Source organism: Diplotaxodon limnothrissa, linkage group LG22 (genome assembly GCF_057381915.1).
Source record: "Diplotaxodon limnothrissa isolate DT_005_m linkage group LG22, D_limnothrissa_male_GT1.1, whole genome shotgun sequence".
NCBI classification, from domain to species: domain Eukaryota; kingdom Metazoa; phylum Chordata; class Actinopteri; order Cichliformes; family Cichlidae; genus Diplotaxodon; species Diplotaxodon limnothrissa.
The window spans coordinates 3,591,249-3,615,552 of NC_140616.1; the positions used below are offsets into that span (position 1 = coordinate 3,591,249).

General features: G+C 41.1%; 1 protein-coding gene across 1 annotated transcript in view; it reads right to left on the reverse strand.

Moving 5' to 3' along the window:
- LOC146609203 (chloride channel protein 1-like) overlaps positions 1-24,304 on the reverse strand; it is a 53,088-nt gene that overhangs the window by 15,246 nt on the left and 13,538 nt on the right. Inside the window, exons 12-20 of the mRNA XM_085346797.1 lie at positions 20,104-20,259; positions 11,653-11,722; positions 11,342-11,452; positions 10,186-10,399; positions 9,685-9,818; positions 8,005-8,096; positions 6,490-6,606; positions 5,732-5,819; positions 2,606-2,688 (exon numbers count right to left, since the gene is read on the reverse strand). Of these exons, the coding sequence (XP_085202923.1) occupies positions 2,606-2,688; positions 5,732-5,819; positions 6,490-6,606; positions 8,005-8,096; positions 9,685-9,818; positions 10,186-10,399; positions 11,342-11,452; positions 11,653-11,722; positions 20,104-20,259 (1,065 nt within the window). The remainder of the gene's footprint in view (positions 1-2,605; positions 2,689-5,731; positions 5,820-6,489; positions 6,607-8,004; positions 8,097-9,684; positions 9,819-10,185; positions 10,400-11,341; positions 11,453-11,652; positions 11,723-20,103; positions 20,260-24,304) is intronic.

A 24,304-nucleotide genomic window follows, 5' to 3' on the forward strand; every position in this document is an offset into this window, starting at 1 on the left:
GAAAATCATACACAAGTGCCTTCCGAGCTTAATGGTGTTCACTGGTTACCTAGCAACCCTCTCCAACCATGAAACAAAGATGGCAACAGCCCTGAAGCTAAAGCTGAGGCTTCAGAATGCTAATCGCCGCACTGTGGCTAGATCCGTCTTTTAGATACAGTCTATAGTTTATCACTGAAAGTATAACTATTGTTTTATTCAAGGATTAGCAGCATGCTAATATTATTACACCTGCCAGATGTTGTCCTAAAGGTCATTGTTTGGTTACCTGCACTCGGCAGTTGGTCAAATAAACAATACCTGGGTCACAGAGAGAATCCAGCCTCAGCTTGGCTTGATTGCTGGTAGCAGCATCCCACTGTGTGCCTATTTGATATTCATGGTTGTAGAAGTGTGGCTGATGTAAAAACAATCCCCACCGAGGAACAGGATTGAATCCAAAAACATAATAGAGAGTCAGACTGGTAATTCACCAGCCACAGCAGTGGGCACAACACAAATCAAATTCTAATCTTGCCAGTTCACAAGCATATGCTTATTTCCAGTGTGGTTTTCATTCTTGCATGTACTGCCTTCCTTGCGAGCCAAGATCACCACCAAGCTGAATATAATGACTCTGCCACCAGCATCTGCATTTCCATGAGAGCGAGCGAGAGAAAGATGCTCGACTTCAGTGAGTTTTCCTGTGGATGAGACGTGAATTCATGTGCTTCTGTCAATCAGATAAGCATGCATCTGCCTGAATAGAAAGCAGACTGGATCTTCCATTCGCCTGGAAGATGTGGTTTCAGGAATTTTTCTTTTAGAGAAAGCGTTGAATGGTTCGCGACACATGGGAAAATTACACTCCTGACACAGCTAATTAGCTGGCTGGAGGAAAGAGCGCAGGCATTAAATACACAGACATGTAGAAACATACAAAGATGCTGGGATTTAATTCATTTTGGCTTTATTTATGTGACAAGCAGGCAATACCCTACATCAGGCAAAAAAGAAGTCAGCAGAAGTCTGTAAAAGACCTCTGGCAGAACCAGGATCAGGGATGGGACGCCATATAATACAAGAGATTTCAGGGTTCGGGGAAAGACAGCAGAGAAAGGAGATTCTCCCCTCATGTCTACATATATAGTTCAGTGAAAAATAAAGACACCCTAACTGCTTCCATAGGAATTAAGAGGGTAAGTAACAGTGAGGTGCAGCTAATCTGATGAACTAGATTTATTAAACATCAGCACTGTTGGGTGTAATGTGCTCAAAAGTAACATGTTACTGTAATCAGTAATGCAGTTACATAATGCATTATTGTACTAAACAATGATCACATCAACTTCAGTAGGTAACAAAGGCAGTGATGAGCAGCCATGCTTGCAGCATTGTAGCCTCCATTGTTTTTACTGTGCATGTTTGTACAGTAGAATCACTGCGGCAGTAGCTTTAAGTCTCTTTGGATGGTTTTCAACTTTGCATTTGAAAAATCTATTTTAAAAAAGGGATTTTTGTCAGTGTGTGGAACTGTAGCCTCAGGTTTATATCGTTAACTGGTAACTTTGTGAAAATGCGATTCATGTCATGTTACGGAATGTAGTGGGTCACTTTTTCTGGTGTCTAATTAAGTAACATACTGCATTACTTTAAAAAAAAATTAATGAGTAATATATAATATATTACTATTGTTGAGTTGTGACTCCAACACAAATCATCATCTAATATAAATAAGTTTTGACTGTTTGCACGTCTAGGGGCATTCAGGTGTGCTTTAACACAAAGCCGCAATCCTCCCAGGAGCCGACATCTGAGCAAACACCCCAGACTCTACAGGCCTCAGTTAGCATGTTGAATGTTACAGTGCATGACAGCACAAAAGCCTGAACAAGCATGGCCTGTTTGGAAAGGTTGCCAGGAAATTGGGTCATGCAACAGGACAATGAGCCGACACTGACCGGCAAATCTACAAAAAAGGAAAGAATTGAGGTGCTGCAACAGCCCAGTCAAAGTCCAGACCACAACCTAACTGACATGCAGTGGAGAGAGCTGTGCATGGCCTCATTGAACTGGCACCATGTTCTAAAGAATAATGGGCAAAAACTCCTCCACAGCAATGTGAGAGGCTGATAAAGTCATGCAGAAAAAGTTATTACTGGTAAAGCTGGTTTTACAAACTGCTGAAGTGTGCAATAAGAAGTGCAGACACACCTGAACGTGTCTGCCTGCTCTCAGAGGTTCACATGACTGTTCTTGCCTTTGCAGTAAAAAGAAAAATAGCCACTCACATTTCTCTTAAGTGGTTTCCATGTGACAACAGAGATGATACTGCATTGAATTAAGGTGTCATGCCTTGTCTAATAGCCCTGCGTGAAAGAGGGGTTTAATTACTGCATATTTAAACAGAATTTAATCTTTTCTCCTTTGTTTGATTGTATCTATCATGTCTTTTAAGCAGAAAGGACAAAACATGAGACCGAGAGCAATGCACGAATTAATTATTGTAGAAAACCATCCCACCCTACAAAGACGTGACATACAGAGTGGAGATGTGAAGCATATTTAATGCAGATGATGCATGAGAGCACACGCACTAGACATGCAATGAGACGTGCAGACACACCTGAGACTGGCCCTCTGTCTGCCTGCTCTTAGAGGTGAAGATATTCCTGAGTGTTTTCCTCACAGACTGCAGAGAACCTTTTTCTGAGGGAGGAGTGGAGAAGGAGACTCAGTGGGTAAAAGGTCAATAAATTATACAAATGCAGCTTTGGAGAAAATAACTCAAGAGTAAATGGAGACTTTTAGAGACTGCAGGGAAAAAAAACCTCGTTGTTGCCTGGAAACCATTTCACTGGGACATTGTCTGTCTCTTGTTATGTTTGATGGGCTACTGAGCAGTTTGCTGTGCCACAATAGGCACAGACACCATCTGGATACTTGGAGTGAACAAGCTGCCAAACCTTCGCTCACTGCTGTTTGGGTTGCAAAGTTATTAATTCCAAACATTTGACATCTGTTGAGGGCAGCAATGAACATGTTGAAGTCAATTTGGTAACCTAACAAAAAGAGTAGACAGGTTTAACTTTAACCTTTAAAAAGCTAGAAGAACATATTTATTGCTGCAGGGCATGATTGAGTTTAGTGGGGAGTCTTCTGGTTTGTCACCATTGGGAGTCTCACCAACATGTGATGGAGAAAATAAATATGTTACAGGTAAAGCTAGGCTTGCCTTGAGTTATTTAATGATCAAACACAGCTATCTTTCTGTAAACAAGCCTTTCTCGTGAACTTAACAAATTTGCATTCAGGGTTTTGCAAGCTGCAAAAAACACATTTTAAGTTGCGTTTTAATGCATAAAGTATATTTTTATGTATCAAATTACTGGAAACAACAGGAATAATGCACAGACTTCTGTTCACTAAGCAAACAGACTCTTTGCAAAGATTATACTGTTGTGCTGAAGTGCAGTCAACTCCTAAAGGACAACTTCAAGCCTGTGCATTTCTTCTCACGTGAGTCATCTGCAAAATGCTTTAGAATATATATGCATTGCATTTTCCCTATCTTGAATTCATCTTCTTTACCGCTTCTCTTCTCAGCCAACTAAAATTAAGTGGACTTTTTATGCTTTTTTTGTAATTGTTTGCCATATATACATACACACAGTTAAAATTATGGATGCTTATATTAAACATGGTCAGTTCAAACAATGAGGTCATTATTTGTAAGTAATCCATTTGACCTGAAAGCTTCAGACTGTGTTAAACACTGTTTTTCCTACTTTTGACTCGATCATGTCAGTGAGAGACTGTGTGGCAGACTGGAGGAGAGATCAAAGCCACCCTGTTTGATGGCATCCTTAACGACGTCCATTACTCTACATGTGTCCTCTCGGGGTACTCCAGCTTCCTCCCACAGTCCAAAGACATAAGTGGGGCTAGGTGGTTATTAGATTGTAAATTAACCGTAGGTGTGAATAATTGTCTGTCTCTCTGTGACAGCTGTATCCCACTTCTCACCCTGGACAGGTGGGACAGGAAAAAACCCGCTGTGACACTAAACTGGATAACCAGAAGAAAAAATATGGATCTGTTTTATGTCCAACAGGGATATCTCTAATATATCCCACCTGTCTGCTGCATGAAGTGGGGGAACTGAGGGGATGCAAACATCCCAGCAGAAAATTATTATTTTAAACTGTAAAACATACAAAACACCTTTATTATAGTTTAAAAATAAAAAAGGGAAGCTGAGCATAACAGCTCCAGTTTAAAGACAGATAAAAGGCTCAAAAAGCACCATTAAAAGCTGAAATCTGTTTAACAAATGATGTAAACTCTTTTTTTAAACCAACAAATCTAAAAGCAACACGTATTTTGGCTTCATGTATTAACAGTTGTGTTAAACGACTCACTCTGTCAGCAGTTCCACGACTAAAACCTGCACCGCCTTTTCAATTTCAATTTGAAGTAAATATTATTTATAACAATTTCTCCAGTCATCTATTATTATTATTATTATAGATGTTTTTCATTTCATTTCACATTTAGCTCGACGGTGTTTGTTGCTGTGCGTTCACCTCTTTGTTTTCTGAAGACTCCTGAATAAATCCTCCCAAGTGGGATAATTAAACTTTTATTCGAATGTGCCTGTGAGATGCAGAAATGGAGCTACCATTTTGAACTGTGTGTTAAACTGAAGTTCTTACTTCGGATTTCCCAAAATTGCAGCTTTTGTACTGTCTATGATCAGTGCAAAGACCAGCTTCAGTCCTAATTCAGCCTCCCAAATAAATATGACATGAACAATTCAAAGTGTGACCATCTTTGTGAGTGTTATAAGAGTAAGAAGCTCAGTCCCTGCGTGATGTCTTTAACTTGTTTAAACTGCTTTATTGCTAAAAACGGCTCAGAGGGCCGTTCCTCCTGACCCCTGTGTGTTTGGATTAGCATTAATGCTGCCACTGCTGTTTACACGTTGTGTAACATCACATTGTTCCTTATGATTTGATTAATTCTGATGGGTCCCCCTTTTCATACTTCACGAGCACCAATAAGACGTGTTTGTGTCCTCTGGGCAGTAATCTGCTCAGCAGATATGAGAACCTGGTGAGCCTCATACACCATCTGGGATGTGACTAAATGCTTAGTCATATCAGAGGAGATTTTTTTTTTCAAGGAGAAGAAGGGGAGACATAGCGAAGAATAAATCCCATTACATCATCCTAGTGAGCAAAACTTGTCTGAAAGAATCAATATTACTGTGACAGGAGCCATAAGGCTTTCATTCCCCAGCCTCGCCTCCATGCCGCACAACTCCACGGGTGTAACCGAGCTAAGGAAGAGAGATCAGGAATTGTAATTGTCTTCTGCAATCTGATTTCTGTCTAGATAAAATTGACCTTTAACCCTATGCTGAACTTGAACAGAAACTTGGGCAACAGCGAAAGAATCACCCTCCGAATACACGATGTGTTAAAATGTTTGGACGTGTGCTGCTTTGCTTTACCCAGACCACCATTACAAATAAGAATAACATTATTACAATAATAACAGACAAAAAAGGTGAAGAAATTGTTCATCCTTTTTTAATATTCGGCGTACGGTAATATATTCCTCCTCTGAAGCAGCTGTAAGGGTGAGAAATTTATACACAGTCATGTTTAGAGATAATGTATGACTACTACACCTCTGCCAATATTAAATATTTATGTTTTCTCATAAATATGTAATCCTCTCAACTCACCAGGAGCAGGAGCAGTGTGGTTTGAGGAAGGCTCCTGGGGCTTCTGAGGAGGCAGGGGACCGTTCCTCTCCTCCTGGACTGGACTACCCTGCAGACGACGGCCACGTGTTATTAAGGAAATTAGCATTAATAAAGAACCTGCAGACCAAGTGGTAAAGGTTAAACTAGGATTTAATGCAAGGGACAAGCAGCAATATTTTAAAGGTACTTTTTGTAAGTGCAAAATCTAATTAATAATAACTTCATTCCTCACCACCAGGGGGCAGCGTTTTACCTCTGGATGCTCTGAAATATTTTCGGATGTTGGTCTTTTAACTCCTTATATTCTTTTAGACCTAAACAAATGAGCTCAAAAGGTCGTGCATCTTCCCAAAAGCCATTGAACATAATCGAGTTTTTAATCACTTGCCTGATTAAAATAAAAGTTACATTTACTCTCTGCACCATCTTATGGAACTAAATTCACATTCAGTTGATATTCCTTCAGCACAGTGCACAGATGTTTGGGACATTAAGTCAAAGTCGTTGCTTTTTCACATTCTGCTGATAGCTTCAGTTAAATTTGGAAGGAAAACTGTAACACAGAGGAATTTGCATTGCATATATTTACGCTGAATACAATTGGCATAAATCTATGACTGGGGTCAATCTTTCACTTAAACGTTAAACAAATTAAAACTGAGGAAAGCAGCTACAGAGAGAAAACCCATACACAATAAAGGAATAATCCCTATGAATATATTAAATGAAACGCCCACCTTCTCTCCCTCCTCCTCTTCCTCCTCCTCCTCCTCCTCCTCCTCTTCCTCATCTACGAAGGCGAAGGACTCCCAGCTGTGCTTCTGAGACTGGTTCTGCTCCTGTAGGCAGCGACCCTGAACTCACATCCAGACAAACACATTAAAACAGAGCGGTGCTGTACCTGCGCCAGACTAAATCTAATCTAACTGCTTAACGTCGATGTTGTTTTAGCACCTGCTCTTTATTTTAAGTCCTGTTACCTCACCCGTTTGAATGGGTTAGCAAATCCAAGACACGGAGTTCTCCTTGTGGGCTTTTAAGGTGAATCATTACTGTACAGAAGGTCTTCCACTCACTACAAAATCAATATCTTTTACACAGTCAAGGTTCAGTCTCCATGTTTTTTCCTTTCCAGCATCTGACTGAGTATATTTAATTTCTGTTTTAAGATATTTATCAACATCAGAAATAATTTTAGGACTACATACTAATGTCACACTAGTAAGCATTATTAAGGTATCTTATGTTTATAATTATGATTGTTAATAGCAGTGATGTGGTAGCACTGCAGTGATAGCTTTACATAGTGTGACAGTAACAGAGGATAAACATGTCTGCATGAATGAAACACTTAATAATGCTGAATAGTGTAATAATAATACATTAATAATAGTGTGATAATATCAAACATCATTATAAAGTTCTTCAGTGGGAATCACTTGGCTTAGATTGGTAGACCACAGATTGGTACTATTGGTGATTTCATGGGAAAAATCTTCTCCAAAAATGTTCATTTTTATATCAAGAAAAACGAGCAGAGAGATTTTTAACACCATCACATAAAAAAACACAGCGATTACTAGAATGTTTCATAATTTCCATAATGTTTTCCAGTTTTAGATTTCACTCTGCTCAGTACCAGCTGACTTTTCAGTGCCCCAAATCAATAACAATTGTAAACACTTGTTATTTTAATGTCTGGCTTCAGGCTCTGCCTCTGCATGAATACACAGAGCTTCAGCTGAACTCGAGAGGCGCTCGAGCAGCTAATTCACTGACAATGTCATGCTGTAAACTCAACATTATGTAATTTCGGTAAAACGTTAATGGAATTATTGCATTAACAACCATGTTTGTACACTAGTTATAAATTATACATCTGCTTTAGGGAGCAAAGTGCTTCAAAAAAAAACCAGTAAATCCACAGGATGTTAGCTCCTGTGTTTATACATGAAATCGTGCTTGTACACAGCAGCGCTCCACAAGGTATTTATAACAATCATTTACATGTTCTGCATCATTTAAATGCATCATTGTTATTCAGCTTGAAGTAAAACTGAGAAAACTTTACTTGTGTTTCTCTTTAAAACTATGGAAAGTAGCAAAAACCCACCCTGTGGGCAGTTTTACCAGATCTGCACGGCTTGTTTGAAATTCTTCATTCTGGATTTAGGTGTAAGGTGAACAATTTATGTCCCAGATACAAATTTTGGTGGTTGTTAAGTTGGTGGTTGCCCTGTGACTGTCCTCACCTGCATCAGGAGCCTTCTTTCTGGTGACAACCACCAATCACAGAGAGCCAGAAGCTCCACCCTGTCAATGCTGCCCAATAAGATCATAGAATCTGGAAGCAGAGAAACAAATGTTAATTTTATTAATATCACGATGCCTTATGATTCCTATAAAATCCATTAAAAATCCAAAGTACTCTTATTTAAATACCTATATTTGATACTGTTGTATTTAATGTGATAGCAGCAACTCTTTGTGTTCTTTCAATTACCAAACAAATTTCTGTGAGACACTTTGTTGGCTCATCCACTCATCCAATCCAGTTCTATTTTATCTACATCAGGGGTCGGCAACCCGTGGCCCAACATTAAACTGCGGCTCCGCGTGGCTTGGGAAAATAAATTATAACTATTTAACAGAAGTGTGTTTTACTTGTGTTAGTTCTTTTTTTCAACTTGCAGTTCGAGACTGGAAAATTATTGATTTATCTTGAAATATTAAAATAAAATTATATTTTATTATTTTTTGTTGCTCAAAATAAGCGTCACACTCACGGAAGCTGGTACACCCTCCAAAACGTCGTGCATTTATTGAGACTTTCAACCCCAGGTAGGCCAAGTATGGAGAAATGTAAGAAAAGAAAAATATCTGAAGAAAACAGAACATTTGTTGATGCCGGGGCAGATTCATTTGCATTTACTTCTGACAAGAGTGAGAAGCCTACCAGCATGCCTGATTTGTGGATTGTTGATCCACATACGTATGTGAGCAGCTGTTCTCCACCATGAACTATGTTAAAAACAAACACAGCTCACGCCTCACCAACGACAGTCCTGCGTAAAGCTGAAAGTGACTCGTACAGCCCCGATTTGCAGACGCTGTGCGCAGAGGTTCAGGAGCAGAAGTCCCATTGTAAACATACTACGGCAGACCCGACGATGTTTGCATGAACACGCTTTTCAGCATCTCTTTATTGACCACTTTTCACACACAGTTGCTGCACACATGCAGCTGGCTTTAGCTTTCCAGCTCACAGCCTGACACGTACCAACAACAACAACACAACAGCAGAGAGAGCACGAGGCATGATTTCGGATGCCGCTCAGGTGCATCCGCCTCCTTGCAGCGGCACCGCAGACCACGCTCCGCTACACACATTAACCAGGTAAAATAAATATTTATGCAAATATTTATTTTTCATTGTTTAGTAGCATTTTTTCCAGTTTATTTTTTAAATTCAGGTCAAGGTTCGGCTACAGTCTCCGAAAGCCCAAAGGCGACATAAGGATGACAGCTCACAACATTTTTTATTTGGTAAATGGATAATTAAAGTTTAGCTTTATATTCATTTAAAAGAGACCTTCAACTCGGCATGTTTCTTTTTTTTGTTATAATTTTTTAAGAGTTTAAAATGTTTGTGTCCATTACATAAATAAAATTTAATTTTCTCTGTAGCACTTTGTGGATTTCATACGCAACACACTATAGTTGTTTATAGAAAGCATAAAGGTAAAAACAAACAAACAATATATACAGTGTTATCTTCATTTTAGATGTCAAAAAGTATTTCCAGCTCCCAGTGTTTTCCTTTCTGTGGAAACTGGGTCCAAATGGCTCTTTGGGTGTTAAAGGTTGCCGAACCCTGATCTCTATAATCCCCAGTCGAAATAGCAAGGAAGGCGCTTCATCGGTCTGTTTACCTTTTGAGTCGACCAGGGGGATCGATTTGAGTGAAGTGGAGTCCAGCAGGAGTTTGACTTCTCGGTATGTGGACTGAGACGACATAAACTTCACCGTCCTCACCATGATGTCCTCTACAAAGATGTTGTATTGGCTGTGAAACAGATACACAAAGATGGAACTGCTACACAATTTTAGAAAGCACTGTACAAGAAAATTACCCTTCATCGTTACCAAGAGGCACAAATTACATGTTTCAGCTGCATGGCATCTCTGCATGCTGAGGGTCCTTTATAATTGTACGGTTTCCTCATCTGAAGGGGTAAACTGGAAACCTCTTTTTGTCACTTTCTTTTATTTTCTTGCAAACATTTATTAATTATGCAGAAATGTAATTCTTAATGTTTTTTTATCCACCAACAATTACACCATTTATTTCCCTGCCAGCTGGAGTTATGGAGGGCATCATATTAAATTTGTTGACATCGTTCCCACAACTGGCTTGTAAAAAGAAAACAGACCTCATGTGTCCGAAGCCAAGCTCCGGCAGGTACGGGAGCTTCTTGACTTGGATGATGGAGTCGTAGAGGGAGGGCTGCAGGCCCTGGGCCACCATGTTGGCCAGGATTACTGCCACCATCATGGGCAGGATGTGGGAGATCTGACCTGTCAGCTCGAAGCAGATAACCGCCGTGGACACTGTGTGAGTCACAGCCCCAGTCAACGCTGCTGCTCCTGCCAGAGAAACGGGATGGGATGATGAGGGTGGGGGAAGGGAGACGTGCCAAAGGAAAGACAGTACAAGATACAGTAGGAAGAGATGGATCACAGAGTAACAGGAAGGAGGAAGGGTAAAAGTATACTGATGGAAAGTAGAAGACAAGGAAGACTGGAAAAGCAGAGCAGAATAGGATGGGAGCAGATAGGAACAGACTCAAAATAAAATAAAATTAAGAGAAAAAAGAAAATCAAGAATGAGGGTGATAATGTTTAAAAAAAAGAGCAAAGAGAATGAGGGAGAAAAGGAAAATCAGTGGAAGGAAGAGGAAACCATGCTGCACAAGAGTAGATTAATGAGAAGCAATGTAAGGAGATACTGGGAGGCTACCGAGAGAAGGATAAAAGAGAAGAAGAGGTTAAAAAAGGTAGAAAAGGAGGAGAGAAATTAAGGACGGGCTTTTGTAGGCCAATGGGAGCGAGGATTGAAGAAAAGGCCACATTTCTGGGTCAGCTGTTGAGGTGAGGACAGCAGAGCAAACCCAGGGTGACATTTAACTGTCAGAGCACAGCGACCACATGCTCTGATGGAAAGGAGGAAGAGGAGTTGGGATGGATGGAGGGAGAAGATGACAAGAATGGGGGTGGGGTAGCGGATTAGGTGGGGAGGACAAGTTGACAATAAGTGACGACTGGAGGACGAGAGAGGCTGACAGAAGGAGAAGCTGAAGGAGAAAGAAGACGAGGGAAGTGACAGTACAGAAAGAGGAAGAGGGTGGAACACGCCCGACAAGCTGAGGGCACAGGAAGCTGACAGTTAAGGGGGAAAAAGATGAGGACAGTTTGACAGTAAGACTTATATGTGAAGCTAAAAAATAGGCTAGTTGCTAAGGTGGATCATAGCTGTGATTAAAGAGTAAACATGTGGAGAAAAGCTATGAGGAGAAACAAGAAACTAACCGATGACTGCGTACCCTCCAGGGATGATGCGGTAAAGGATGCCATCAAACACGATCCCATGAGGAAACAGAGTGGCCATGATCTCCCCTACCAGCCTGCCAAATGCAGCTCCTATAGGACGAAAGTGGGGCTAAAAGTAAATATAGTTTAAAAATAAAATACATTAATTATCATCACGTCACTGACGAAGCGTGTGAATCATTAAAGTTTAGATAAAGGTTTCTGAACTGTACTGTTTACAGAGTCAGTATTTATAGTGACAACCAAAGAGGATGAAGACTTAAACCAACGCAAAGCTTCAAAACACTCACCTAGGATGAAGACCGGCATGAAAGCTCCGGATGGGATGGGCATGGTGGTGGCCACAGCAGACATCCAGAACTGCAGGAGAGACAACATGAAACCCTTTTTAGCCAAAAACTCAGAGCTGACGATTGCAACCAATAGAAACCAGATGAGACTTAACTTTCTTACAGTTCAGCCTCTTATCGGTGTCTCCACCTCCACCTGTGGAGAAATACTGGCTTGTGAACCACGTTTAAGTCATGTTAGGGCACTCTGCTTTCACACTGGAAACTCACATATCTTCCTACAACACTATACTGGATTCATGAAATGAGTGTGTGCCTGACATTTGGACAATAAAGCCTCCAAGGACATAATAACTTAGTGATATGAATCCGAACTGTGGTATTGGGCTGAAGTTTGATTTGGAGCAGAAAACAACACTGGGAATGAATAGCTATTTAATTTTTAGCACATATGATGCATGTGTGCGTCTATTTTTAACTTTCTTTGGTTCATTAGTTTTGTTTTCCTTTGTAGGAATAATTGCGTGTGAAATACTGCACATTATGTGCATGTGCTAAAATCATTCTTTTCTAAAAGCTGGTTACAGAAGACATTCGGTGACATTCTTTTGAGAACATGTGGCCTGAATTCTGGGCAGGTTGTATTAACACAACTTAATAATGTGCTTTAACCCAAATGACACCAATGCAAAGTGCCAAAAACTAAAATTCCTCCACCCAGCCACTCGATGCTCAGGATCGCGTTGATCTAGAATCTACACTTTCATGTTAAAATACCTAAAATTACAAACTTTACAGAGAAATAAATATGTTTACAGCCACAGTTGTGACCTGTGGCAGTTGTGGCTCAGGAGTTAGAATAGATCGTTTACCTATTTGAAGGTCAGGGATTTGATCCCCGGCTCCTCTAGTCTGCATGTCATACCCATGAAGTATGTTTGGACGCTTAACCCCAAGTTTCTCCCAATGCATCCATCAGGGTACGAATGTGTGACATTGTGATTAGCCTCACCTGTACTCATTAAAGTCAATGAACTGTAGTTTTGGATCATGTTTGTGCTGTTGGTATAATACACTCAACAAAAATATAAACGCAACACCTTTGTTACTGCTCCCATTCCCCATGGGATTCCAGATACACAATATAACCATCCCTCCCAAACAGTGGTCACAAATCAGTCCAAATGTGTGGTAGTGGGCACATCTGCTATATTGAGATAATCCATCCCACCTCACAGGTGTGCCACATCAGGATGCTGATCTGACATCATGAGTAGTGCACAGGTGTACCTCAGACTGCCCACAACAAAAGGCCACCCTGGAATGTGCAGTTTTGTCTCACAGCAAAATGCCACAGATGCCACAAGCAATGAGGGAGCGCGCAATTGGCATGCTGACAGCAGGAATGTCAACCAGATCTGTCGCCCGTGCATTGAATGTTCACTTCTCAACCATAAGCCGTCTCCACAGGCGTTTCAGAGAATATGGCAGCACATCCAACCGGCCTCACAACCGCAGACCTCGTGTAACCACACCAGCCCAGGACCTCCACATCCAGCAGGTTCACCTCCAAGATCGTCTGAGACCAGCCACCCAGACAGCTGCTGGAACAATTGGTTTGCACAACCAAACAATTTCTGCACGAACTGTCAGAAACCGTCTCAGGGACGCTCAACTGCATGCCCGTCGTCCTCATCGGGGTCTTGACCTGACTCCAGCTCGTCGCCGTAACAGACTTGTGTGGGCAAATGCTCACATTCGATGGCGTCTGGCACGTTGGAGAGGTGTGCGCTTCACGGATGAATCATGGTTCACATTGTTCAGGGCAGATGGCAGCTGAGAATGTTCTTGCATGGCCAGCATACTCACCGGACATGTCACCCATTGAGCATGTTCGGGATGTGCTTGACCGGCGTATACGACAGCGTGTACCAGTTCCCACGAATATCCAACAACCTCGCACAGCCATTGAAGTGGAGTGGACCAACATTCCACAGGCCACAATTGACAATCTGATGGACTCCATGCGACGATGTGTTGCACTGCATGAGGCAAATGGTGGTCACACCAGATACTGACCGGTTCTGGGTCCCCAGACCCCCAATAGCGCAAAAAACTGCACATTCCAGGGTGGCCTTTTGTTGTGGGCAGTCTGAGGTACACCTGTGCACTACTCATGATGTCAGATCAGCATCCTGATGTGGCACACCTGTGAGGTGGGATGGATTATCTCAATATGGCAGATGTGCCCACTAGCACACATTTGGACTGATTTGTGACCACTGTTTGGGAGGGATGGTTATATTGTGTATCTGGAATGAATTTTAGGTCTCTACGTCCATCCCATGGGGAATGGGAGCAGTAACAAAGGTGTTGCGTTTATATTTTTGTTGAGTGTAATATGGCTTATTGTGCATTTAAATTTACCATTTAAGAAGTATGTAGCTCAGTTTCAGTGAAGGCAGTTTCCGTATTTTATCTGTTAGCGCTAATTAGCAGGTAGGCTATGTGTTTTTCTGATGCATGTGTACAGTATATAAATGCAGCTTGCTAACCAAGTTTGATTACGTTAGCTATTAGCATGAGAAGCACTATTCAGAGTTTGAAAAGCTGAACAAGACAATCAGACAAAACACACAATTTAATTCTAAACCTTCAAGTTCAAAAGAAAACACATGAGGTCTTTTTTTTGTTTTTGTTTTCATTTTCAATACATCTCCTTTGTCAGTGCAGCACATCCATCTAATACTAATTAGACTGCTACCAACATGTTGGGTGCATAGCAACAGGAGAACATCTTTGCACCTTTTTAGCTCTTGTTGTCTCAAATATCCAATTTGGCATTCGCTTGCTGTGTTACAGAAGTGGCCAATCTTGAAAGCGTGTATACATGTATGCTGTGAGGAAGGGGACCCAATCACCTTTGGGTGTCCTTGAGCAAGGCACTTAATCAACAGCTGCTCCAGTGAAGCTGCAGTAGATAGTGACGTAGCTGCACTGGGTGGCTGCCAACTCGACGTGTGCGTGAAAAGATCACGGTCCTCTGCAGGGTGAACTAAAGCTAAACTCACCCTTCAAATGTCATTTGCACAGTTCGCGTCCAAATAATTTCTGTATTCATCAGAAAGTAACTCCAAAATAGCTTTCCTAATAATATGCTTTCTACTCGGGTGCTGAGAGCTCATCAGTGATAATGAATACCTTCAGACAAGGCCTGGATTTTTGGTGTGCGGGGGTGAAAGTCTGTCTGTTCCAGGCACCAGATGCTAAGCTTTGTCTTTTTCATTCAAATGGATTGGTGGGAAACACTACATTACCATTTTAACCATCCAGATTACCAATTCTACACATAATTTGTCATCATCGTTTGATAACTTAATTACTGTGGAACAAGATAAAAACTCATTAGCACGTCTTTCACAGGGTGGCTGCTATCCTGATGACAGAGGAGACTGCGCTCGGTCTTCTGCTCTCTTTTAATCCTGACAGTCAAACACAATCAATCAGAAACTCACACAAAGAGAGTCTCACACATACAAACACAGTGTCACCCAGCACTCGCTCCTTCATCAGTGTCACAAATCCCGAGATAAATGGGAGTTGAAACACTCTGTTTGCTTCAGTGTTTCAGAGAGGCCAATACAGAGTGGAGTGGAGAAAAGGGAAAGAAGTACAGAGCAATGTAAAGAGATTTAAGTAAAAAACTTCAGAGACAGGTGCTACCATAGACTGTATATAAAAGATGTCCATTTTTCAGATAACATGTGAAGCGTTTTACGCCTGCATTCTTTCTAAAAGCCAGCAGGGGGTGACCTCTGTTGTTGCAAGAAGTTAAAATTGTTGTAATTAAGATTCTCAGTTGAGTCAGCAAGGAGGATAAAGCAGGATATGTGAGTCAATGCATGTGCAGTGATATCGAGTGATATCACATTTCTATGCATAGTTTTTAATCGCGTGGTTTTACGTAGCCTACCACTTTCTGGCTGAGTTTCTGTGATTCGAAATCCTTTCACTTTGTCATAATACCACTAACAGATGATTGTGGAATATTTAGAAATGAGGAAATTTCATGACTGGACTTGCACAGCTGGCATCCTGTCACGGTACCATTCTATAATTCAGTGAGCTCTTGAAAGCAACCAATGTTTGTAGATGCAGTCTGGATGCCTAGGTGCTTAATTTTATACACCCGTGTCCGTGGAAGTGACTGGAACACTGGAATTCAGTGATTTGGATGAGTTTCCGGTAGGTGTTGGACTCTGCCAGGGCTGCCCTTTGTCACAGTTCATAACTGTTTTGGACAGAATTTCTAGATGTAGGCAAGTGGTAGAAGGCTTCCACTTGTTTGGTCTCAGAATCTCATCTCTGTTTTTCACAAATGATGTGGTTCTGTTGGCTTCATCAGGTGACAGCCTCCAGCTCACACTGGACTGGTTTGCAGCCCAGTTTGAGACAATCAGCACCGCCAAATCTGAGGCCATGGTTTTCAGCCGAAAAAGGGTGGTTCACGAGTGTGGGGAGAAGGGAGCAGGCGATCGACAGATGGATTGGTGCTGCGGCTGCCCGATGCAGACGCTGTACCGGTCCATTATGGAGAAGAGAGAGCTGAGTGTAGAAGCGAAGCTCTCGATTCACCAGCTGATCTGCATCCCTACCCTTACCTATGGTCACGAGCTGTGGGTAGTGACTGAAAGAACGAGACTGTGGATACAAGTGCCGGAAATGGGGTTTCTTTGAAGGGTGGCTGGGCTCTCCCTTAGAGATAGGGTGAGGAGTTCGGCCATCTGAGATGGGCTCAGAGTAGAGCCACTGCTCCTCCAAATCCAAAGGAGCCAGTTGAGGTGGTTCGGGGATCTGACTAGGATGCCTCCGGGCACCCCCTAGATGAGGTGTCCCACGGGGAGGAGGCCCTGGGGCAGACCCTGGACATGCTGGAGAGATTGTATCTCTAGGCTGGGAATGCACTGGTGTTTCCCTGGGAGGAAGTTGCCGGGAAGAGGGAGGTCTGGGCTTCTCTGCTTAGGATGCTGCCACCGTGACCCACCCATTGGCCTAGGTTATTGTTATGATGGTTATGTTTAATTGTCGAACACTCTCTTGGAAAACGAGAGAATTTCTTGCTCTTTTCTGGATATTCATTACAACCTGGAGTGTTTCTCTAACCAGAACTTGGAGAACCTGCTTCATTTAGCAAAAGCAGCTGAACTCTGAGCTGCTGGAGAACAACTATGCAGGATGAGGGACTCACTGAAGATACAGCTGATTACGCTCATTTATTTATTGTCACAAGTAACTTTTGCAACGCTCACATGTGCATTTAAATTTAACATTCACGGAGCTTTTTATATAGACAACGACGGAAAGTCAAATCAGGTAAAGGACAAAAGAGGAAGGCAGATTTTGAGTGTGTAGTGGAGAAAAGCTGACAGCAGCCGGAAAAAAACCTCTGTGTGTGTGTGTGTTGGGAGTTTCACCAGGCAGCTGCTCTCAGTTTTGGCTGAATTAAGTTTGCACTGCAGGGGGCCGCTCTGCTCCAATGAGAAACACCATAACTGAACCAATGCAGTGAATGATGCTGAGTGACAGCCTCTAATATCCTGTTGATACAATTATCTGTACAACATTACTGCCTAATTTGACTTTAGACAGAAAAACAGATCGAGGCTCTTCAAAGAGAAACAGGTGAGAATACCTTTTCTTTGGAGTCATCTTGGAAATTTAACCTAATTTCCTGAAGAAAACTTAATCTAATTTAAATGGTGAAATGTATAGAGCTACAAAACATTCTGTATACTATTTATTTGGATTGATTTTTAAGCATCAGTGACAGCAAGTGTTGATGTTTAAGATGCAGGCTTTATAATCGTTTGCCTCCAGCTGGACTCACATGAAAAAGCTTCGTAATTTTGAAGAAAAATAAGCAAACAGGAACATATTTGTGGTTTTAAGTGGACAGAAACATATAGCATAATAACACATCACCAAGACAAACATGAACTGACTTCCATGTAGCAGTTTGTACTTTGTATTTAGTGAAATGGTAATGTGCTTTCACACTGCTGTGTGCCTGAGCTGTTGAGAAGTCACAGATTTTCACCAAACAGGAGGCATCGACAGCTTGGCACCATTTTCTGCACCAGCCAACAGACTGTAGGCTGGTCATGACTCAGGAGTATTTAGAGACCAGACTTTGTCTGTCTGGGCTTTTTTTTATTTTATAAAAAAGCAAGCATTACGTGACTTTGGAAGCTCTGGTCACAGCATTTCAAAAGGAAGAACAGCATTGCAGGTTTTCTTTTTAAAGATTTGTTTGGAAATGCCCAGAGTTAAATAGAAATTTGTGTGCTCTGATATCTGCGTAGATTCTCAGTCATCCAGGTCATGGTAGTCGTAAGAGCTTGAAAAGAGAGCAGCTGAACTTCTTAAAAGACTCTGAAGATGTTTCACCTCTCGTCCAAGAGGCTTCTGAAACCAAGAGGGAGTCCCAGGGATTTAAACCCTACGGGGGTTGTGCTTTAGGTGGTTGTTCACCCACTATTAATAACGAGCGTCACACAGGTGTGAAAAAGGTATAGGTCATTATCACGAGTGTCCTCTGAAGATTACATTGTATTTTAGGTCCATTTTATTTCATGAGACATTTTAAATGTATAAATAACATGTAAGTTTCAAGCCCTTGTACATCAATGCACCAGCTGTCTTGGTTCTGGGTCATTGACTCAGCATGTTGAGTTTATGAACCTTACAGGGTTTTTTTAACGTCTTCTGATAACTCCGTTTGTCGTGTCATTTGCTTAATGTCTCCCTCTCCTTAGTTCCTGGTTATAGTTTTGTTTATATTGTTAGTTTTGTGTTTTAGTATCAGCTCCCTTGTATTAAGTTCATTCGTGTCGCTGGTTTCATCATTTAGTTATCACGTTTTATTTCACTGATAGTTATTTGTTCACATGCCTTGTGTTGAGTTTTGCTTGCCATCATCTCATTTTCCCAGACTGTTTGCACTCATGTGTTTTCCTCAGCTGTTTCCAACTCTCATTATCCTCAGTGTGTACATACAGTAAGCCCAGCCAGTCCTTTTATCCTTTGGCAGCGCTTTAGTTTTCCTGTCTCGTGATGTTTCTGGTTAGTTTGCTTTTGTGTTTTCCCTGACTTTTTGATTAAGTTGCCTTTTGGACTTGAATTGTCTTCATTTTGAGTTACAGTCTGTCTGTTCATGTGCTACGTCTGCATTTAGGGTCCACACTCCACTTTAACACCAGTAAAGTATATATTGATTGCGAACAGACTTTTCAGTCCAGAAAGAACAACTCTGGAAAATGCTTCAACTTTGTTCTCCCAAACATCATTTGTGAAGACGATAACGACACCAGAGTCAGTTCAGATTTCAGATCACGTATAATTTTCACAATTATTCTCAACCCTGTTCGGACGCTGTCTGGTTGTTGTCAAAATTCCTTCTGACTGCTGTCCTCTACTCTGACATTGTCTGGATGTTAATGACTTCGCCCATTAATTTGTATGGGTGAGAGCAGTTTCTGCACTTGGGAGCAATCTGAAAAGATGGCCTTGGACATTAAACGATCATTTCAAAGTCTGCATAAGATCTTTAACCAGACAGCCATCTGTATTCAAGGCCAATAGACGGCTGTCAGGTTCATCTTTTTATCCTTTGTTCACTGGTTTTTGCACCAGTCATTGTCCCCAAGCTTTATAGACAAAGGGTTTCTTTGTATCAGTTAATTGTCTGAATTTCATGATTTTATACGACCTATCACTCTGCTTGGCTCCTTTGAACTGTTAGACGTCTGATGTTATTTTGAAAGGACTTTACCTTGGTCTGTATCACAGGTTTCTTCTTTATTAGGATTTATTTGGGTTGTTTGTCATGTTCTAGTACACATTTGCCCACCTTTGTGCAAACTGGGATTTTTTTTACAGCGTTTCATCAACTTTTTCGCTGATTCATTGTCATCCCAGCACCTAGAACGGATTTACACACACATCTATGCTCATAAAATATTTAAGCAAACAGCTAAGAAGACAGTGGGAATTCTGAAGCTCTGGGATTTGAGTGTGTGTGTGTGTGTGTGTGTGTGTGTGTGTGTGTGTGTGTGTGTGTGTGTGTGTGTGTGTGGCTGCGCTAAAGAAAACCTAAGAAAGCTAGAAGTGTTGGCAGCCTGCCAGCTCTGTTGACCTTGAACAGGAAGAAAAGGAAGACGACAAACACAGATGTCCCCTTCACCAACACACAACATGAGTGACCTGCAACAAATGTCCCTAATGAAGAGGAGGAGGATGACGAAAATGCTGACGTCAGTCGGAGCCTGCCTTCCAACACAAACACACACACGGTGTCGCAAACAATCTCACATAAACATGCAGATGCATAACGCAACTTCGCACAAATACACAGAAAGGATGACAAAACAAAATTTCCTAGCAGTCACAAACCTTCATGAGGAAGAAGAGCACCAGAATGACAAAGACGCTGACATTAGGGTGCAGCCAGGCAGCAGAGCGGCCCAGACCGACCGGTGGAGGAGACCCTGAAATCTTTGTCCATGTGAAGTTGTCAAACAGAGAGTTGATGCACTCTCTGGGCATCAGCTGGAAAGAAAGAGGACAGAGGGGGAAATGAGGTGAGGAGAGGCAGAAGGGACAAACTCTGAGACAGATGGACAGAGGGGAAACTGGTGCAGGAGGAGAAAAGCAGAATATCTACAAATGTACCTGATTTACATTTAAGATCTTTTTAAAGGCACTTTAAATAAAATGTGAAGCCAAACCTGCATCAAGGTGAAAATGTGATATCTGCTCAAAATTAACCATAACATAAAAATTAGATAAGTTTAGGAAAATGATTTAAATTAGTTTATTATTGTGAAAATAAAATAAAAACCTTTGACACACCCTGAAGTTGATTCATAATCATTTCCAGGCAGTGGTTTCAACCGACAGCAGAGACGGTTATACTTTAACCATTTTTTGCCAAACTTAAAATTTGGCTTGAAAAACAGCAGGCGTGGCTAACAAAGCTTTCTTCTTTTGATCAGCTGTTAAATCAGCTGATAATCGGACCTCCTGTCAATCATTTTCACCAAGTAACAACCTTCATTTTTTAGACAACCTCCAACTGTCTAACAAATATGATGACTTTTCGTGTGGCACACACTGCAAACTATATTCTGTATAAACTTCAAGTATTTTATTTGATGGTTACTTGTGTGTTATATGTGCGTTTGTCCTTTGCACCCATGCAGTTCATGAGTGCAGCTTGCTAACCAAGATTGCAAGTGTTAGCACTCTGCCTGCTCATTTTACATATTACAGTAAATGTGACCAATTTCATTACACCATCTATAGTTTTTTTTATTTACAGGAGTCAGTCAAACGTAACAATGCATTCACAAATCTGTGAAATAAAAAGTACCCTCACACTTTTCATTTTCAAAGTGTGACAAAACTCGTTTTTTCCAAAGAAATAGAGGATTAGAACACAGGGAAGATATGTAAGAGGTCGTCTACACAAAACAAGGGGAGAAGGTAAAGCAAAAAAAGAACAGGATGAGAAAATTATTGAAAATTAATGAGAAAGTCAAAAAGGAGAGGGATATAGGGGGAAGTTATAGCAATAAAAGGTGAAAATAAAAATAAAAACAAGGAGGAAACGGTGAAGGGAGAGAGGAAAGGAGAGCAAGGGAAGGAGGAAATATGGTTAAAGGCGGAGTGAAATTTAAAAGGAGGATGAGGGATAAGAAGGAAATGGACACGGAAGAAGAGGAAGAAGTTTAAGAGGGAAAAAGGGAGGAAAAAAAGTGAAGTGAGGAAGAAAGTCAATTGAGATAAACAGGCAGGAAGTCATCCAGAAGGCTGGAAGCAGACGGGTATGGGTGGCCGTGTCCATTGAGTCATTCACTTCTGATGACTCATGAATGACTAATTCACTTCAACCGTTTTTGCTCCACATTTGCATAGATGCCTCTGAAACTGCTCACAGGAACAAAACGCAGCGCCTCCCGCATCTGCATAACGCCACTGCGGGGGGAGAAACAGCACCAACGTCATTTTGATTTCTCTACTTTTCTATTTCCTGCTTGAGTTCGGCTCGAATCGTGGTCCCTGAAATCCACCGTTTCAAGTGTGAGTGGAACTGTTGAGGTTCTGTGAAAGGCTGCTGTGGGCCTCTGCAGGGCTCGGATGTAAAAGGCTTTCCTGCTGCTTTTTGAAGTTGCGGGTTCATGTCTGGTTCACAACCCTTGTAGCATTTAATCTCCTCTCAGTGAGTTGCTTCTTCTGTCACTTTGCACCGAGCTGCCACGTTGGATTGGAAGGATTTCATTCCCCAAAGGGTGTGGATAAAGTCTTTGAGGAAAAGAAGAGGTGTCTGTCAAACATGGACCTGTTCACCAACTTAATCTTTTTCCTGAGGAGAAATGATTAAAATTTAGGCATCGCCTGTGTTAAAACCCACAGTGTGTCTTCATTAAAAAGGTGTGACGCATTTCTACAACGAGTGTGTGAATCATGTTGGGGTGTTACTGACTGACATATGCATTAAAACACATACCTGGTTCACACTAAGTGGTCTATTCTGAGCGCGTGTGAAACACATGATTAGCTTTTAGCTCTGGGTGGGTGAGCTGTTGATCTTTTTTCTTACCTTGAAAATCCATTTGCACACAGCAGGGCCACAGATGTGCATTAATATGGCGAAGATGTTCAGAATATTGCACATAGGGATATGTGCAATATTCTGATGTATAAGGAAAACAAGTTTTTAAGGCTAAAATGGTAAAACAGAATAGACAGTGTTGTGCAAAAGTCTTGAAGAGTCTTAGTTCATATTTTCCCATGAAAATGGAAACAGATGCAGACATACATTTCTCCACCGTGGTCAACAAACTGCCAAGCAGGCAGGAAATGAGAGAAAGGAGATCAGCAGAAGGAGAACATGGGTCGAGTCAGGAGGCTTAAGTACGAGATGAAAATAGACATGAAAGAAAAGGACCGAGTATAACAGAAAAACATGAATTTTACTTCACAAAACACAGGAGTTGGTTTATTATTGAGTAGGTTGAGTTAGTTTGGTGCATTCTCAGTAAGTCTTTGGGTATCAGAAAAACTTGATTTTTTTTCTTTGTTATTTCTATAAATCAACCAATTTTGTCAACTGTTGCCACACATAAGTGGAGCATTAACATCTATGTTAAAATATTTATTGTTTGACGGCCGCGGTGTCTCTTTCCATGCCGGGGAACTTTGAAAGCCTGGGCTCCAAGACTTTGTTGAGTGAAGAGCCGTAAACACTGACACAGCTTTCCAAAAGAAACACAACATAATACTACAGTTATTCACATTATATTACTAGATCATACTGTGTGGCTCGTGCTTCAAAGTTAACCTTACAACAGGGCTAAAAACTGATATGCCAAATTTTTATATCAATTATTAAAAACATTCGGGAGGGGATGGGTAGCATTTTCTGCCTCAGTGAGTCATGCTGACTTAGGCTACATCCACACGTACACGGCTATTTTTGAAAACTGAGATTTTCTGTTTTTGTTTAAAAAAATAAAATAAAATAAAATCCTGTCCACACGTACAGTTTTGAAAACATCTCTGTCCACATGTAAACACAAAACATGAAGTCAAAGGATGTCAAGAACATGCCAAATCCTAACCGTGAAGTAATGTTGGCCAATCAGAAGACTAGAAGCCTGTGAGGGAAAGAGTAAACAGGCACTCACAAAACCTTAAGTACTTCTGATAAGTAGTAGTTTTTCTGGAAAGGCAGCTAATTTTGTGTTACTTTTCAAGTGCTTTCATCATTTAAAGTGTTAATAACTAAAGACAGTATTTTGGATTTTGTCTCACTGGGTCTCTTGGCCGGAGTTTATTCAATAAAGAAACAAACTGAAAATTTCACGTCACTCTGAGTGACTCATAATCATAAGTCACAGCACTGTGAAATATGGCTGGTGGAGACTCACAACTTAGGCATGAACAAAATGCATACAGCATGCATACATTCAATTTTTAAAAAAATTACATTTATTCAAAACCAACGCCGACGTTGGCGTCGGGATTTGGGTTTTAAGAGCGTCTGTGTTTAATGTAGAAGTTCACTCTGACGCCTCTGTCTTTGTAAATGGACGGACAGTAACTGCATGTTTATATGTAAGCATGTAAAAACTGCAGATAGTCAGATTAACAGCAACAGTATTTTGTCTCTATCCGCCATTGCAGAAATTCATCTCATGTAAACAATAACGTGGTTTTTAAAAATCTCAGTTTTCAGTGACCCAAAACGCCATTTACGTGTGGACGAAAGGTCCAAACGCATAGAAAAAGATGCTTGTGTACGTGTGGATGTAGCGTTAGATAAAGTAAGCAAAGAGCCAATTGATACACAGAGAGCAGAAATACACCAAACTCCATGAATCCAAGTGGGAAAATATGCAATAAGATGAGAATCAACTTTTACTTTCTTGTCATATTTCTCATCACAGGAAACACACTCGTTTTCACACCCGTGTCCTATGTTGAAATCAAATTAGAAAGCAGTATAGACTCACTACAGTCATCCTCCTTAATATTCAGTAACATGAACGGGTTGTGGTTTGTTTACTTTTTCTTTTAGGTCATCGGGGGT